Raw genomic sequence first — 17,873 nt, 5'->3', positions numbered from 1 at the left:
GCGGGGCGGGGAGCGGAGCGGGGCGGGGCGGCAGCCCGGGCGGGGCGCGGGGCGGGGCGGGGCGGCAGCCCGGGCGGCCTTACCGGCAGCGTGCAGGCGAAAGGACGGGCACGGCCCTCGGCTCCCGGCAGGGAGGGTGCAGCCCAGCACCGTTGGGCCCCCGGTGCCCGCCCTGAGGAAAGCAGCGGCCAGGGCCGGGAAGCTGCTCCGCTGCCTCGGTCACCACCACCCCCCAGCAGCAGCCCTCCGGGCTAGGGGCAGAGGTGCTGGAAGTCTGCCCCCTGGAAAAGGGACAATACGCAGGTGGATGGGAGCCAGGGGGCGCCCAGGTGGCCAAAGCTGCCTTCCCTCTTCCCTTAGATCATTGCTTAGCTCTCTTCCTCTCCCCTTCAGACACTACCCCAAGCCAACAGAAGGAGCCTGCGGCATGCTTTTAAGACAGCTGCTTTCAAAACAGCGACTGTCCAAAATCAAGAAGCAGAACAGCTCCCTTAAATCAACACAATCACACAAGTGCCTGTCAGCCTCACTTTACTAAGCCCCACCACAGTTACTGAAGGGAGAGAAAGATCAGAGTGCAAGTTTTTAATTCCTTTATTGATAAATGCTTTCCAGACTTCCCAAACTCTTCAGTGAAATCCAAACCCACAAAATACCTTTCAACCTGAAGTCCTCCAACGTCCTCCCTCAGAAGACAACAAAAGGCAGCTTCTCTTCTGACCACAAGGGAAAAGCTTGCAAGGCCAATTCTGATTTTTGGAAAACCTCAGAGCTTCAGGGCTGGCTTTCTGAAGAAGCTCTCCAAGGTTAACTTACAAAATGCAGTAACTATGTGATATGATTGCACAGCACTGAGATCTGCAGGAGAGTGAAGAATCTGCAAACATCTGCAGCTGATGTCTAGGAAGGAGCTATTTGGCTTCTTTGCATCCTAGAGGAAGAAAGGAAGGCAAGTTACCCACGCACGTTGCTCTGAGCTAGTGAAGTTTAGATGATCAGAGGGCTGCAGCACCTTTCCTACAAGGGCAGGCTGAGAGAGTTGAGGTTATTCAGCCTGGAGAAGAAAATGCTCCTGGGGAGACCTTAAAGCAGCCTCCCAGTACCTGAAAGGATCCTACAGGAAGGCTGGAGAGGGATTTTTCATGAGGGGGTCTGGAGACAGGACAAGGGGCAACAGTTTGAAGCTGAGGGAGAGCAGGGCTAGACTGGAGCTTAGGAAGAAGTTGTTCAGCAGGAGGGTGGTGAGACTCTGGACAAGTGCTGCAGGTGGACCTAGATGGGCCTCCAGACTGGCTGCATTCACTAACAGTCCTGATCAGCTTTGATTGAGGAAGGTCTGAATGCAGCTAAGGCCTGAGCCACTCACCAGTCTTCCTGGGTTTAAGAGGTAGCAGCAACTACGCCCACCTTCTGGGCAGCTTCTTTCTTGGCTTGGTGAGCCTGCAACACTGCAACAGCTTCCTCCACCTGGGGGAGGAGCCAAGTTATCCAGTGAGACCTGCAATCTTGACCAGAAATTGCCCCAGCTCACCCCAAAGCCTCCCACCAACCCACCCCAGGCAGCTCACCTTTGAGCGGAGGGACTCGGGAGACTCCAGCATGTGCAGCAGCTCTGAGTTGTCAATCTCCAGCAGCATTCCTGTGATCTTCCCTGCCAGGCTGGGGTGCATAGCTTGGATCAGAGGGAACAAACGTTCTCCTGGGGATAAAAAGAAAGGGGAGCAGACAGTTGAGTTTCAATAAAAGTCATCCCTGAAGCCTGGGGCTGCTTCCAAAGTAAAACACAGCCTGTGAGAACTGGAGTTTCACTCACCCAGCATCTGTTTCTGCTCCTGAGGTGGGGCAGCAGCCAGCATGGAGGCTGTCAGTGGTTCCTGTCCCTGCACATGGACTGCAGGCTGAGGTGCCTATAGAAGAGCAGAGATGAGGGTGCTGAAACAAGATGCTGAGCTGATTGCTTCTTATTTAGAGACAACAATAAGGTATCCCCTCCTCAATCTTTTAAGCCTGCAGCAGACTTAAGTTTCCCAGAAGGCTGGATAAGGTGCCTTTGGTTTACCCAAAAAAATGGCTCCTCCAAGTCTGAAAATCCCACACACAGGCACTGCAGGGAGCTTAGAAAAACTGCAGCAACATCACAACTGTGGAGCAGCAGTTAGGGGCTTCTTGCAAAGGAGGTATAAAAGGGCTTGCAAGTACAAGGCAGATAGAAGGGCAGCGTCACCCCTGGCAGAGGTACAACCATCAGGTGTTCCGACTCCAGACAGTGCACTGGAAGAGCAGCTGGAATGGCTGTCAAGTCCCTCCAGCTGCAGACAGAAGCTGCTGGGCTGCCTCAGAGGCCAGCTCCCCGGTTACCTGCAGAGGCTGCACGGCCGGGTGCGGGCTGCGGACGCTGGAGGCGTATTTGTAGGGAGGAACTGCTCGCGGGGCAGGGGCGGCCACGGGCGGCCGAGGAGCCAAGCTCTGTGCGGCGCTGCCAACGCCTGCAAGAGGAGAACAGAGTCACAAACACCTCCAGCAACCTGCAGGCAAGGAAGCCTTCTCTAGAGGCTTTCAAGACCCATCTGGATGTGTTCCTGTGTGGCCTGCCCCAGGTGATCCTGCTCTGGCAGCAGGGTTGGACTGCTCTCTGGAGGTCCCTTCCAACCCCCTGTGACTGTGTGATAAGGGAACATCAGATGTGCCACCTGACTCGAACTGCTGAAGCCAGACCATGTCCTGCACAGCAGGTCAGAAGCTGCTCTCCAAAAGTGCAACTGGCTACTCTAGGAAATAGTCTCTTTCCTCACAGAACTAAACCACCTCTTGCACCTCAGGCATTTTCCAGCTATTCAGTGGAATAAAACGAGTGTGGATGTTCTGCTTTGAAGACAGCATCACAGAATTGTGTAGCTTTGTCCAGTGGTAAATGTTGCAGAGGTGTAGAGATGAGTTCCAAACCAATGGCAAACAACCCATCTGGATTTCCACTGCTGTGCTGTAGCACCAAGTGTCCCCAGACCTTCACTGCACAGCAAGGAACAGGGAAGTTTCAGGTGCACTCTCTGCCCCTTGCTCCAGGTGGGCTTTGGTTATCCGTGTCTGAACCACCTTTTGGAAGCAGGATTCTCAACAGTGTCCTCCTCCCTCACACCCAAGGGGAAGAGCCTGGGAAGCAGACACCTTACCAACTCTCTGGGCAGCAGCAGGGAGGCCACGAGAGGCTGGAGCATTGCTGGCAGGGGCCAGGTGGCGCAGCGCTGGCCGGGGGCCAGACTGGCGCATGGCGTTGGGCATTCCCTGGAAGCCTAAAGGGAGAAGAGAGAGGAAATCCTCAAATCAGGAGCAACTGGCAAGGCAGGACAGGACTGTCAGCTGCAGGTTGGGGTTGTGCAAGGAAAGGGAAGCATGTAGTGTTCCTGTTGGGAAGTACAGCCAAAAGGGCTGCTCAAACCCAAGGTATTGCTCATGCAACCCAGAGGTCGTCTCCAACATCCTCACCTTGAGGTCTTCCCCCTTGTTGCCAGCGTGGGTTGGGTCTCATCTGTGTCATTTGATTAGGTGCATAGTAAGTGGGTCTGCTCTGAGCCTGCAGGAAGATCAGATGAGCTCAGAGGCAACATCTACGTGAACAAACACTCTTTATACCCTGGTTTGGCAGTTCAAGAGGGACAAGGAGAGCACATGCCCTGTGAGGAGAGGCTGAGAGCCCTGGGGGCTGTTTAGTCTGGAGAGGAGAAGACTGAGAGGGGATCTGATCAATGTCTATCAATATCTGAGGGGTGGGGGTCAAGAGGGAGGAGACAGGCTCTGCTCAATAGCACCCTGTGACAAGACAAGGGGCAATGGATCTAAACTACAGCACAGGAGGTTCCACCTCAACATGAGGAGGAACTTCTTCACTGCGAGGGTCACAGAGCACTGGACCAGGCTGCCCAGAGATGTTCTGAAGTCTCCTTCTCTGGATGCTTTCAGGACCCATCTGGATGTGTTCCTGTGTGACCTGTGCTAGATTCTACAGTCCTGCTCTGACAGGGGGGTTGGACTCCATCTCCAGAGGTCCCTTCCGACCCCTAACACCCCATGAAACACCGGCTGAGCTCACCTGGGGCACGGCAGGCATGAAATAGCCTCCAGCAGCAGGCTGGAACTGGTTGATGATGGTGTTGGCAGGCAGGGCTCTCATGCCAGCGATGCGCTGCATGTACTGGTTGGTCAGGTGAGCCTTGCGCTCCTCCTTCCTCTGCGCCAGCGCCACGTAGAGCGGCTTGGAGCCCACGATGCGGCCGTTCATCTCCGTCACCGCCTTCGTCGCCTCCTCTGGAGATGAAAAGCAGACAAAGCCAAACCCTTTGCTCCGGCCATCTTCCAGCATCACCTGCAGTAAAGATCAGTTGCCAGTGGAGCAGCGCCCCCAAGGACTTCCAGTATCTGAAGGGGGGGTACAGGAAGGCTGAGGAGGGACTTTTTAGGGTGCCAGGGAGTGGTAGGACTGGGGGATGGAGCAGAAATAGAAATGGGGAGATACAGATTGGATGTCAGGAAGAAGTTCTTCCCCAGGAGGGTGGTGAGAGCCTGGCACAGGCTGCCCGGGGAAGTGGTGGAAGCCTCATCCCTGGAGGTGTTTGCAGCCCGGCTGGATGTGGCTGTGAGCAACCTGCTGTAGTGTGAGGTGTCCCTGGCCGTGGCAGGGGGCTTGGAACTGGCTGATCCTTGAGGTCCCATCCAACCCTAACAATTCTATGACTCAGCCCAAGAATCCATGTGTCAATGTCCTACCTGCCTGCAACCTGGCCTGGCTGTCGCAGAGGTGTAGGGACAGGTGTGCAGTGCAGGCAAAGGCACCTGTCTGGATTTGCTCTGCTTTGCTGTAAGCACCATGTATCCCCAAGGCCCACACTGCACAGTAAGGAATGGGAAAGATTGGTGCAGCCTCTAAATGCACTTAGGAAAAGTGTTACTTCATGATCATTGGGAGTCAGCTCGAGGACGTTACTCCACTTCCTGCCACCTCTTTTGATGAAGGAATGAAGAAGCTTAGCAGTTAGACCCCAACAAGACCCAAAGAAACCTCTATATGGGCTAGTCTAGATGTTCTCAGGACCACAATGACCACAGGATGCAAGAACTGCCCTTCAGTCCCTTGTCAGGGAGTTCCAACCTCAGCCTTTAAAATGCAAATGCCACCCCAGGCCCCACAGTACCTTGGCACTAGTTATTGACCCAAAAGGTGAGAACTCTTTCCTCAGTTTTTCATCATCTATAGTGTCATCGAGGTTTTTAATGTACAGGTTAACACCCTGGAAGGGAGAGAACAATCAGACATTCAGAACATTAAAGCAAATCTTGAGCACATCAACTGCCAGAGCTGTAACTCCTCTGAAAACTCTTCGTTTAGCACCATGATGCCTCCCCAGCACCCGAAGCAGAAGGCAATAAGTGTTGCAAAGGTGTAGAGACAAGGTCCAAAGTGGTGAAAGGGAGCTTGTCTGGATTTCCTCTGCTTTCCTGTTGCATCCTGTATCTCCAATCCAGCACTATATTGCAAGGAGTGGCAAAGATTCAGATGCCAGGTCTGACACGAGCCACTTTGGCCACAAATCAGGGACAACAGGGCAAGGCTCTGCTGGCTTTTTCACCCCATTTGGCACTTCCATTGCCAAGACTGTGCCCTGATACCCCTAGATACCATGGAGTCACCTTCAGATCTGAATTCCCAGGGACTGCCTGGTGTTTCACTTCAGGAAGGCCCAGACCATTCACCTGGTAGCGACTGAGTCTCTCTTGTTTCAGCTGCTCAAACTTGCGCTTCAGCTCCGCCTGCCGCTCCACCTTCTTCTGTGCCCGGCCTACAAACACCAGCTTCCCATTGATGTCCTTCCCATTCATCTCCTCTACTGCCTGGACAGAAGGTTGAAGAGGAAACTGTCAGCTGCTGAAGCAGCACCTGATCCTGTGAAGAACAGCACTGCCCGGTCGTGAAGGTGCTGGGTAGAAGGCCAGGCTGGATGGCCTTGATAAGGTCAGATAAGAGGCATCACTGCCCACGGTGGGGAGGCTGGAGTAGATCTGAGGTCCCTTCCAACCTAAGCCATTCTAGGATTCCATAAACAAGCAACTGGAGAGATAATCAAGAGGCCCTGCTGACACCTCCACTGCACATGCTGGACTAACAGCAACTTGGGAATTTATCCCCAGTCCACATTTTAACGAACACACCCTTAGAGAAGACCCTTTCGAAGCAGCGTTTTCACTCGAGCCTCCTTCCTCCTCCTCAAGCCCTGCACTCTAGTACTTCTTCAGCAATTAACATTCCTGATCACACCCCTGCATTCTCTCTGGATCCAGTAATCCAGAAATGCCAACTTGCCCTTGAATGTCAAACTAGTAAGGTGCAAAAGGCTTCCAAGCTCCCCCAACCAGAAAAGGTTATGCCCAAGGCAGGATTCTCTCATGTTAGTAACATTTTAGTTTATCCTATGAAAAGCCAAGTTTTCCTTCTCTGAAGATACCCAAGCAGCATAAGGATTGGTCATACCTTGTTAGCATCTTCATGTTTTTCAAAGCTTACAAAGCCAAAGCCCTTGGATTTTCCAGTAGGGTCTGTCATCACTTTAACACTCAGAGTTTTACCTGTTACCAAGGGACAGGGTCAGTAAAGTATCATAAAGCTATTTCAAGACTATTAAATTCCACAGCATAGCTCCAAGCCCCTCTCTGCTTGGTCAACTTCTGACTCCTGTCCAACATGTGGCTATGAGGACAGGCTGAGGGAGCTGGGGTTGTTCAGCCTGAAGAAGAGAAGACTCCAGGGGGACCTTAGAGCTACCTTCCAGCACATGAAGGGATCTTCCAGGAGGGCTGCAGAGGGACTTTTCATGAGGGTGTCTAGAGATGGGACAAGGGGTAATGGTTTGAAGCTGAGGGAGAGCAGGCTTAGACTGGAGCTTAGCAAGTTCTTCAGGTGGTGAGACTCTGGAATAGGCTGTGGATGCCTCCTCCCCGGGGGTGTTCAAGGCCAGGTTGGATGAGGCCTTGAGCAGCCCAGTCTAGCTGACAGGCATCGCTGCCCATGGTGAGGAGATGATCTGAGAGATCCCTTCCAACCTAAGTCACTCTGTGATTCTATGAACTCTGTGTTCCTCAGCCACAAAGTGACCCATGTGAGCTGGTCATGCAATTCACAGCCTCATTAGAAGTGTTGCTGCATTTACCATATTTGCTGAAGAGCTCCTTTAGTCTTTCATCATCCATGTCATCCCCAAAGTTTTTGATATAAACATTGGTGAACTCCTTTGCCTTGGCTCCCAGCTCAGCCTCTCGCTCTTTACGAGACTTGAATCTCCCAACGAATCTGGAAGAAAGAGGGGGAAGAGATCCCAATAAGCAGCTGGTTTCCATCAGCAAACAAACAGTGTGTGACTTGCAGTCAGGCAAAAAAAATGAGTGTGTAGTAGGAGCTGAAAATGGGGACAAGAAAGGGTGACAGCAGAAGAGAAGGACAAACAGGTCAGAGACCAACTAGAAAAAACAAGAGAGAGTCACCTGTCCTGTGGTGGGACCCAGGCTGCCCACCCAGCTCTGCAGTGGAGAGAGTCCTGGCCACAGAAACCCACCCCAGCCCCCTAGCAGAGAGGCAGCAAGTCAAGGCTTGGTTAGGGAAACCCACCAGCCCTGAGATGGAGGGGGGGAGCAGGCCATGGCTTGGGCAGGGTCACTCACCAGCCCTGTAGTGGAGAGGTAGCAGGCCAAGGCTTGGGGCCAGGAGAACCAGTGCCTTGTGTGTCCCTGTTAATACCCAGCTGCATCACGGTCATGCGCTCGCTGCTGCCGCTGCTGTGACACTCACACTTTGCGGTCGTTGAGCAGCATGCCGTTCATCTTCTCGATGGCTCTGTCTGCTGCGTCCTGCGTCTCAAAGTGCACAAAGGCGTAGCCCTTAGAGCCATTCTCATCACACACCACCTAGAGAGCAGGGAGGAAAGCAAAGCTGTCAGCTCTCCCGAGAGCTTCCTCGCCTCTATCGCGCTCAGACGCGAGGCCGGCACACGAGAAACGGTGCCGAGGGGCAGCGCTTCGGGAGGTGTTAGCTGTGTGCAGAGGGACAGCAAACCTGATGCCACCTCAGCTAATGGTCAGTGACAGCAAACCTGATGCCACCTCAGCTAATGGTCAGTGACAGCAAACCTGATGCCACCTCAGCTAATGGTCAGTGACAGCAAACCTGATGCCACCTCAGCTAATGGTCAGTGACAGCAAACCTGATGCCACCTCAGCTAATGGTCAGTGACAGCAAACCTGATGCCACCTCAGCTAATGGTGGCAGCAAACCTGATGCCACCTCAGCTAATGGTCAGTGACAGCAAACCTGATGCCACCTCAGCTAATGGTCAGTGACAGCAAACCTGGCATGAAATCTGCTGTCTCGTCAGCAAACGTTCAGAGCAACTTCCAATCTGATGTCACCTCAAATGTTCAGAGTGACATCACACCTGATGTCACTTCTAATGCTCAGAGTGACATCACACCTGATGTGACATCAAATCTGCTGTCACATCAGCATTCAGAGCTACTTCCAATCCGATGTCACTTCAAACATTCAGAGTGACAAGTGATGTCACCTCAGTGTTCAGTGGCATCAAACCTGAAGCAAATGTTCAGAGTGACATCAACCCTGATGCCACTTCAGCAAACTCTGACCTCTGGGTCAACTCCACCTCTTGGAGACTCCACTCCTCGCTTCCTCCTGCCCTGGCTGTGCCTGATCACATCCCAGCTGTAACTGAACTGGGCAAAGGAAGCACATCTCACCTTGCAGGACAAAATATTCCCAAACGCTGAGAAGGTGTCATAAAGTGCCTTGTTATCAATGGATTTGTCCAGGTTCTTGATGAAGACATTGCCAACCCCTGACTTCCTCAAGGAGGGGTCCCTCTGAGACCACATGATGCGAATGGGTTTGCCTTTGATCACATCAAAGTTCATGGTATCTAGAGCACGCTCGGCTGCAAGAGAAGGTGACAACAGGTTTCTGTGGTTTGTTAAGGAATGAAGGCTTCCATCAGGTGGCTGATGGTGTCCTCTGAAGTTTACTCAGCTCATGGAAGCATCTGGGGGCATCATGGGCAGCTAATTCCAATGACTTTGTAACTTACACAGAGAATGGTTTGGGTTGGAAGGGACCTTCGAATGTCATCCGGTCCAACCCCCTCTCCAGTCAGCAGGGACATCCTCCACTAGATCCAAGTTGATCAGAGCTTTGTTGAGCTTGATCTTGAAGATCCTCCAGGACCTCCCTGGTCAACCTGCTGCAGTGTTCCAGCACCCTCATGGCACAGAATCTGTTCCTATCATCCAATCTCAATCTGTTCTGCTCTCATTTCAAACCACTGCCCCCAGTCCTGCCACCGCAAGCCTTTGCAAACAGTCCCTCTGCACCCTTCAGGTACTGGAAGGCTGCTCTAAGGTCTCCCTGGAGCTATCCAGAACACAAATAATTCCCTGAGACTTAAGAGCCAACTGTTGGGTTGGGCTGGTTTTGGTGAAGCTCAGCTGGAGCCACACTCATTCCTATTAAGAGAGAAGGATCAGCTCCCTGCCAGGTCAGGCACAATGTGCACAAGCACGTGGCTGGCTGGGGAGGAGACGTGAGTCAGCCTCTATCTTATGTGGCCAAAAAAAATGACTCCCAAGTTGCTCAGTTTAAAGACAACAGCAAGTGTGGCCAAAAATCTGGAAAACAAAACAAAAAAAAAAAAGAGGAAAGAAAAAGTCCCTAAACTCCATCTGATTAAGAGGGAAGTTTTTATGCACACTGCAAACCCCCAGCTCTGTCATTCTAACCCACACCAACCCCCCCTCCACGGCTCTATTTCTGCTGCCTCCTGCTATATTAAAAGGATCATTACGTACACACGTTGGGATCTTGTTCATAAAACCAAGATGCTTGGGACTCTTCTGTGCCAGAAAACACTCCCAGCATGGTGTGAGCAGAGAAAACAGAAAGACTGTTAGTTCCCAGCATGAAGCAGGGAAAGAGAGGGATAGAGATGTATTAAAATCAAGGAGTATTAATAGGGCAGAACCCAAGTTTGCCCAACGTCTTTGGCTCAGTTCCTCCAGGCCACTTTCCCCCAGTGCTAGCTGCTGAGTAGGTTTCAGGAGCAGTGAACCCAAGGAAAGTGCCAGTTTTGACTTTTTTCCATGTGACTTTGCCGGTGCAGCCAGAGGAACTGCTCAGCATTTCACAGAACTACCTCTAGGAACTCCAACATTGCCTGCAAGAGTCTCCTGCCCTCCCTGCTCCCACAGTTAGGCTCAAGCACTGTGGGGAAGTTTCTCAGCATTTCCCACGTGCAGTGGCTATTTTCCCCAGTCCTTCACACACACACCCAGCTGGGAAACAAAGCAGCTCTGCTGGATTTCATCCCTGAAGCAGCCAGGCTTCCAAAAAACTCTTAAGTTATACTTGCTAGGACTCTTAACTCTGTTCAAAGGTGTTAAATGCTATTAACTGCCCTGCTAAAATCTTAACTCTGTTCAGAGGTGTTAAATGCTATTAACTGCCCTGCTAAAACGATTCTGCAGCTGCTCCTCTGCAACCCAGGTTCTCCCTGCAGTCCATTCCTAGTAGGCACTTCAGCAGGCAACTTGGTTCAGCTTGTCAAATTTGGCAGTGTTTATTTATAACAGGGAGAGGTCCTCCAGAAGTATGTGTTGGCAAGGACACAAACCTGCTGTATATACCATTTGCAGCAGAAGCAGGGCTCCTGCTGAAAGGAGACAAGCAGATGAAGCAGAAGCAGGCACCCAGGAGGAGCTGTGAAACACTCTGCAGCAGCTACCAAGATACAAACTAGCTGTGAACTTACTCCCAGTTCTTTCAAGCTTCCCAAGCATATACTTTTAAGTAGATACCATTGCCCTGCTCAACAGCCTGCTGGTGCTGGTAATGCCACTCTGTTATTAGGCTCTGCTTGAAATTCACTCAGACACTTCTTGCGAGCAGTGGTAAAAGCAAGCTGCCCTAGGTGGATTGCCTGGTTTGAGGGAGGGCTGCCATACCCAGGGGTGGAAATGCAATCAACATTACACCAGGACCTCAGAGAACCTGTAAAGGATCAGGATGAGTGATGGGAATGACTCAGAGTAAGCACATCTGATTCATTTCCTTAATCTGAGCAAACACCTTCTCATTTTCTTCTGTTGGAGCCACAAAGCTTCAGCCATTTCAGTTCCTGTATCTGTTTCTCTCCCACTGGTTCCTGTCATCCTTCCAGTAGACTCAACTCATGTAACATTATACACACCCTTAACCCCTTCCAGGCTCCTTTTTCATTCCTCTTCCATAGCCTTCTAGATAGGGAAGGCTGATGAACACTCCTTGCCTCAGGCCTCAAAGTAATTATCTCCCTTACAGGCTCCCTGATGCTAATCCCAGCATTGTGTTAGCTCTGCAACATAAAGACAACATAAAGAGAGATATGAGCAGCATGAAGAAAGATAACCACAGGCAGACAGCCATGAGGAACTCTGCACAAGGAGTTTTATCCTGCAAAGATGGCTGCTCTGCAAGCCTCTGAGCTCTCCCTTAAGTCACTAAACAAAAAAGACCCAACCACAAAAGCACCCAGCACAAATGGAAGCACCCCTGAAAAAGAGAGGTTGCAGGCAGGGCAGACTTAAATCCCTTGATGCTGGAGTCAGAACAAAATCCTGCTGGCAATGAGGTATTTAGAAGTACCCTTCCCTTTCAACTTCACACCTGCAGAGCAGCTACACAGCTCTTCTCTTACTAAGGAAAAGAGAAAACCAAGAGTTTATCAATGTTCTTCTAAACCTTTCTTCAGTGACACTTCCGCAATCCCAGCTCTGGGTTCCTTCTAGGCTTGGGGAATGTTCTGTTTGCTGTGTGCTTGTAGAACACTTTCTCTGCAGCCACATCCAAGGCTCTCTGCTTCATTACCTGGGCTGTCATGTCATGACTGTCAACATTATGAAATCCTGGAATGCAATTAAATTGCATGAGGAACATAAAAAAGGGGAAATTCAGCTTTTCTTTCAGTTTAAATGAGTTTGGTTTGTTTACTTTCTTCACAGTCACAAAGAATAAATATTCACAACCACAGCTGAGCCTGGACTAGCCAGAACTTGAAGCATTTCCTTAATTTGCCTATCACAGTGTGACAGATTCACTGGTAATTACCCCAAACTGGAGACAGCAGAGCTTATTTTCACTAAAAATCACCTCTCTGCTTAGACCAGCAGGGAGAGAGCACAGCCAGAAGGCAGCCCCTCCCAGGGTCAAGCACGCTCCACTGGCTGACAAAAATGCAAAGGAAAATGCAAGCCAGTTTGGACATACCCAGGGTGTGACAGTGTGAGGTGACAGTCAGGATGGGGAGACACTGGAACAGGTTGCCCAGGGAGGCTGTGGATGCCCCCTCCCTGGAGGAGTGCAAGGCCCTCAGCAAGCAGGGCTGGTGAAAAGTGTTGCTGCCCACAGCAGGGGAGTAGGAACTGAATGATCTTCAAGGTCCCTTCCAACCTAAGCCATCTCACAAAAATGAAGTCCAAAAGCATTCCTGACTGTCCACTCCTGGAAGAAAACACAGATGCCTCCTCATATTGGCAAGCCCTCACTCAAGGCACCTTGAAAACAATCCCAATTGCTGCACTGGGCACCAAAAATTCTGTTCTTCATGTTCAAGCCTGTTTTGGAGAGATCACAAGACACCACCACCAGGCTCACCTCTCCAGAATCCTGTGTTCTGCTGCACTACATTTAGCACAGCAGCTGGATTTCTATGCCAAGAAGGAATCAGAAGCATTTCAGAACAGATCTCTTCATGAGGGCAGGAAGTGTTTGCCTACTTCTCCTTCCCAGTATTACCTCAATGATTAGGTTTAAACCACTTGACCTTCTAAGACCTACCAGTAATAAGACACCACTTTGCCCAAGTATCACTTGGGGACTTCCTAACCCGTCTGCTGCCTCACCAGGAGGCCAGAATGATGCAACCTCCCTTCACACTCCTGCATATTTATCACTATGAAAGATTGTTTGGAAATATATTGGAAGGCCACTTGTCTTCCTATCTGTCAGGAGCAGAACTTGTTTCTGCTAAAGAAGCAGATGGGATAAGCCACACTTCCCTTGTAACATCACAACAACTGAACAGCTCTCCTCTACTGAGAGGACTTTGTCCTTTGCACCCCACCTCCCCAACATTTATCTCATCTGAGCTACAAATTCCTTCCTGGCTTGCTTTCTCCTGCTTATTTTTACTTCTCTGATCCTGCAAATTGAGATCATAGCCTAGACAAAAGGCAGGTGAGCCTGGGTAGGCCTGCACAAGGTGCTTCTGCCAGAGGAATTCAGAGCAGAAAGGTTCATCAGAGCAGGAGAGGACCACGTGTACAGGCTCTGAGGTTCTCTCCTTCTCATTGAGGAGGTTTTACACACACATACAGTGCTTGGTCTGCAGATAAAGGACTTCTGAGAGTTTCATGAATGATAAATTATGCACAGGGGGGCAAGCCAGCTTTTTGTCAAGAGGAAAGTGCTTGATCTGCTGAGTCCCCATCCCAAGGAGGGCAATGCAGAAGGCAGTCTGAGCTAGAAGAGGATGGAAGCTAGGACTGCACCTAGTCATAACAGGCTACATAAACCCCAAACTTGCAGCCAACAGATGAATCCCAGAGGCTCTGCTGGCTTGCAGGAATAGCATTTTGTTCCCACAATTCTGTTTTCTACATACTTTGATGCAGAATCAATATAATTACCCTGTGCAAAGAGACCACTCTCTGGTGTCTGCAAAAGTGTCAAGCAAGAAAATCTACTCTAAAGGGAAGTGCTGCTGTAGAGAATGGATGCTGAATTCAAAAGTCTGCTCTCATCTATCCTTTGAACATCTCTGTCACAGGTAGGTAAGTGCTAAATCACAGCACAGAGCATTAAACTCACACCAGGCAGCAAGCAAAGGCTCTGAAAACTAGGGCAGAAAATGCTGACCCATTTTTCTGCCAGAAAAGACATGCTCCAGAATGACCTCTCCTGTCCCTTCTTTCACATGATGCTGCTGCTCCAGCTCTGGAATTGAGTAGGAAACACATTAAAGTATGAAGGGGAGAAAAAAAAATTGTAGGAGCAAACCACTCTGCTTTCCCATGCCTTGAACACTCATTTTCTTTCCCATTAACAGAAAAAAGCCACTTTCCCAGATTGGGAGACCCATCCAGCTGCCTGCACACAACACAGCAACCTGCAGCCCACCAGCTTAAAGCTCAAACTGGAGGGGTTTGTGCAGCCAGAGGCTCAGCCTTCAAAATGAACATTCAACCTGGGCTGACTACTCTCAACTTCTTCTGCCAGGACTGACTGCACACAGACCCCCCCCAGAGAGCCCAAACCTGAGGATGAAGGGGAACACAGAGGAGGTTATTCTGTTACACAAGGCACAAAAGTCTTCAAAGTTTAACACCAGGAGGAGGAAAAACAGGAAAAACATCAGAGATGTTACCAAGATGTGCAGAGTATTTTGGACAGAGGACTGTAAAAATACATTGCTGTTTCACAAGCAGGAGAAGGGGAGCACTTAGCCTCCAACTATCACTTTGTAGGCAATTGCATGGCAGTGCACAGCAAGACCGGAGTGGTTTGAGTGGAAAGGACAGGAAAAAACAGCCGGAGATGCGCTGGAAGAAGTCACTTACCGTCTGCTGGCTGCTGGAAGTTGACGTAGGCATAGCCGAGGGACCTGCGGGTGATCATATCCCTGCAGACCCGAATGGAAAGCACAGGCCCAGCAGGGCTGAACTTCTCGTAGAGCATGGCCTCGGTGACATCGGGGTGCAGGTCACCCACGTACAGCGATGCCATCGGGTAGCTGCTGGCAGCCGTGTTCATCTTCCAGCCAAACACGTGCTCGCACCCCGAACTGAGAGCGGGGGGGTTACTCTCGGGGGGGTAAATCAAGCTTTTTTTTAAATTTAAAAAAAAAAAATAAACTGAGGAGGATGAGAGAGGAAGGGGGGAAAAAATCAAAATCTTATTTCAAAGCCTCACTAAGCAGGGGGTCTGCAGGAACAGCTTGAAAGAAGGCAGGGAGGGGGCTGGCAGGAGGCCGCTGGGGGATGGCCGAGAGCCACAGCAGGCCCCGGGACGGAGGGAGGCTGAAGGGAGAGGAAAGGCCTGAAATCAGGGTGGGGGGAAAGGAAAAAAAATCCACCAAAGTTAAGCCTCCAAGAGAGGGGGGCAGGGACTGGAAGCCAAAATTCAGACGTCGGCTCTCAGTGTTTCTGAGGTAAAACCCTCCTCAAACCACGTCCCTGGATTCGCTTCAAGAGCCCAATTCCGCCCCAGCTCCCCTGAGCGGAGGCCGAGGGGGTTCTGAGGTAAAAAAAAAAGAAAAAGGGGAAAAAAATAATAAAGCAAACTAGGAGAAAAATAATCCTCTCAGGAAGAGATTTCTGCCAATCTGCCTTTTTAAAATTAACTCTTCTGTGCTAGGCGTATAAATATATAAACGAGATGGGTTCCAGCGGGGCAATAAATAACACGGCGGCGGCTGCTGAGCGCCGTGAGGGGCGGCCGGGCTGCCTGGCGGGAAGGGAAGGGACCGGGCCGGAGCCGCTCTCACCCGGCTCCCCCCCGCGCTTTCCCGTGCCCTCCCTGCCCCACAGTGCCGGCCCGGGGCAGCGCTGGGCCCGACACCGACTCACGCGTAGCGACCCGGCGAGCGGAGAGGCGGCGGCGGGCGGCGGGCGCCCCTTTATAGCCGCCGCGGCGGCGTGAGCCGGCCGCCGTGCCGCGCCGCGGAGAGGAGGCTGCCAGGCCCGGCGGGGAGCGACCCCCGCCGCCCGCCGCCCGCTGCAGCGACCCCAGCGGGGGGGAGGACCGATGGCCGCCCGGCCCGAGGCGAGGCGAGGCGGGGCGGGGCCAGCCCGCGCGGAGGGGGCGCCCGCCCCCGTCCGCCATTTTGGGGTCGCGGGTTGGCGACCCTCGTCGGGGAGATGGCGGCTTGAGCCCTTCAGGCTGGCCCTGACATCCTCCAGGCTTTGGCCTCCTCATGAGCGCCAGGCAGGTGGTGAAGGCCTCATCCCTGGAGGTGTTCAAGGCCAGGCTGGATGTGGCTGTGAGCAACCTGCTGTAGTGTGAGGTGTCCCTGCCCATGGCAGGGGGGTTGGAGCTGGATGAGCCTTGAGCTCCCTTCCAACCCTCACAGATCTATGACTCTGTGTGCGCCAGGCCTCAGCACGTAGAGTGTGTCCAGCAGCAGCAGGACAGGGATTGTCCCTTCAGTGAGACCTGGTTTTCCTTAGGCTGCCTGATAGCCTCTGCCCTTCGCCTCTCGGGGGATGTTTGCCTCTCCCAAACCAGTGACCAACCCTATAAGCAAGCACAACACGTTCCAAATCCTTCAAATCAATGTGGCTGCCGCAAGCAATGTTGCCCAGGTGGCACCTGGCGCGAAGCTGTGCAGCCTCCCAGCTCGGTCGTCTCACCCCGTGGCAGCTCAAGTGACACCAGAGTCTTGTCCCTGCGTGGAGGTGTTGGGCCAGATTCAAGGCAAAACGATCCTCTGCTGGCAGCTGGCAGGGACACACACACAGCAACAGCCTCCCAGAAGGGTGCTTTGGGGGCTGTTTCCCATCCCCTGCATGTGATGGTCTCACAGGGGCAGCTCAGTTCCACCACGAAACATGATGGGCCCCAGGGAGCCTCATGGAGGGAGCAGGACCTAGAGGGTGGGAGCAGGGCAAGGAGCAGGATGAGGAGAGGAATGCATTGGGAGAATGAATAATTCCTATGGGATAATTTTTCTGCCTGCTCCAAGCGATGTTTTAGGAGGTGTCGTGGCCGTGGCTGGAGCCATTCCCACAGTCTTCTCCTTTTTGGAGCATATTTTTGCCTCAAAGAAGTGTGAGTCCCTGCGGCGCTGCGCCAGCTCACATCATGGGCTGCCCTGGAGCAGGACCAAGGGTCCTTGACGTCCTCCCTGTGGAAGCAAGCTGTCAGTCCCTCTTCCCAGGGTGAGGGTTGAACAACGCTGAATGCTGCTGGAAACAAGGGAGGGATTCACCAGCACCCCCCCTCCACTGTCCCACAGCTTCACGCTCAGGAGGTTTGGCTCCGGGGAGGTCCATCATTATCTATTTCCAGCGTCTTCAGCGGAGCGTGGGGACACGGGATTCAGTGATTCATCAGTGACCTTCAGGCACCATGGATGTCCTGTTAGGAGGGACTAAGCCTGCAGAGGCTGGGAGCTGCTCTGCTGTGACTGCTGCTGGGAGCTTCTCTGCTGTTCTGCTGCTTTTAACTGGCTTTAAAAGTGAGCTGTGATGTTACCATGAAAATGGGCTCTGATACCTCCCCCTTCACGACAGAGGAATAATTGACAGTGGCAGAATAAAAGGTAGCAACAATGAGGAAAAATGGGACAGTTTGCAGTATTTTCAATCCACTTTCTTTTCTAAAGGCACCAATCACAGAATCATAGATTTGGTTCTGTTGGGAAAGACCTCCAAGATCATCAACTCCAACCATCAACCCAACACCACCGTGGCCATTAAACCATGTCCCAAAGTGCCATGGCCACAGGTGGCTCCACCGCCTCCCTGGGCAGCCTGTGCTGGTGCCTGTCCACTCTGTCAGTAAATAAACTTTTCCTAGTCTCCAACCTCACCCTCCCCTGACACAATTTCAGGCCATTTTATCTCATTAAATCACCTGATACTTGGGAGAAGAGACCAAGCCCCACCTCACTCCAACCTCCTTTCAGGGAGTTGTAGAGAGCCAGAAGGTTTTCCTTCAGCCTCCTGTTCTCCAGCCTTAGGTCCCTCAGCTGCTCCTCACCAGCCCTGTTCTCCAGACCCTTCATCGCCCTTCT

General features: G+C 51.9%; 1 protein-coding gene and 3 non-coding genes across 5 annotated transcripts; all 4 read right to left on the bottom strand.

Annotated features, from left to right (window-relative positions):
- Positions 1–579: 579 nt before the first annotated feature.
- On the bottom strand, positions 580–14,929 carry PABPC4 (poly(A) binding protein cytoplasmic 4). 2 transcript variants are annotated; one of them, XM_009908428.2, is made up of 15 exons: positions 14,698–14,929; positions 8,794–8,987; positions 7,832–7,947; positions 7,197–7,336; positions 6,521–6,615; positions 5,746–5,883; positions 5,187–5,282; positions 4,088–4,360; positions 3,484–3,571; positions 3,171–3,290; positions 2,359–2,486; positions 1,814–1,907; positions 1,569–1,699; positions 1,367–1,467; positions 580–931 (listed from the first exon to the last, which is right to left on the bottom strand). In XM_009908428.2, exons 1-14 carry the CDS (start codon positions 14,888–14,890, stop codon positions 1,381–1,383), a joined length of 1,893 nt encoding a protein of 630 aa, XP_009906730.1. In that variant the 5' UTR covers positions 14,891–14,929; the 3' UTR covers positions 580–931; positions 1,367–1,380. The 2 variants fall into 2 exon arrangements, with proteins under 2 accessions (XP_009906730.1, XP_054026393.1); XM_054170418.1 differs by lacking the exons at positions 580–931; positions 1,367–1,467; positions 1,569–1,699; ... (2 more) ...; positions 3,171–3,290; positions 3,484–3,571 and having other exon boundaries at positions 4,166–4,302.
- Positions 2,910–3,042, bottom strand: LOC128898258 (small nucleolar RNA SNORA55). Its single transcript, XR_008462779.1, has one exon. It is a non-coding gene; the product is annotated as a small nucleolar RNA SNORA55 (small nucleolar RNA).
- Positions 4,780–4,912, bottom strand: LOC128898260 (small nucleolar RNA SNORA55). The gene has a single exon (XR_008462781.1). It is a non-coding gene; the product is annotated as a small nucleolar RNA SNORA55 (small nucleolar RNA).
- Positions 5,420–5,552, bottom strand: LOC128898259 (small nucleolar RNA SNORA55). Its single transcript, XR_008462780.1, has one exon. It is a non-coding gene; the product is annotated as a small nucleolar RNA SNORA55 (small nucleolar RNA).
- Positions 14,930–17,873: the final 2,944 nt, after the last annotated feature.

This window comes from Dryobates pubescens, chromosome 20 (assembly GCF_014839835.1).
Source record: "Dryobates pubescens isolate bDryPub1 chromosome 20, bDryPub1.pri, whole genome shotgun sequence".
NCBI classification, from domain to species: Eukaryota; Metazoa; Chordata; class Aves; order Piciformes; family Picidae; genus Dryobates; species Dryobates pubescens.
Note: the sequence above shows the minus strand (reverse complement) of the source record. Positions and strands in the feature narration are given on the sequence as shown.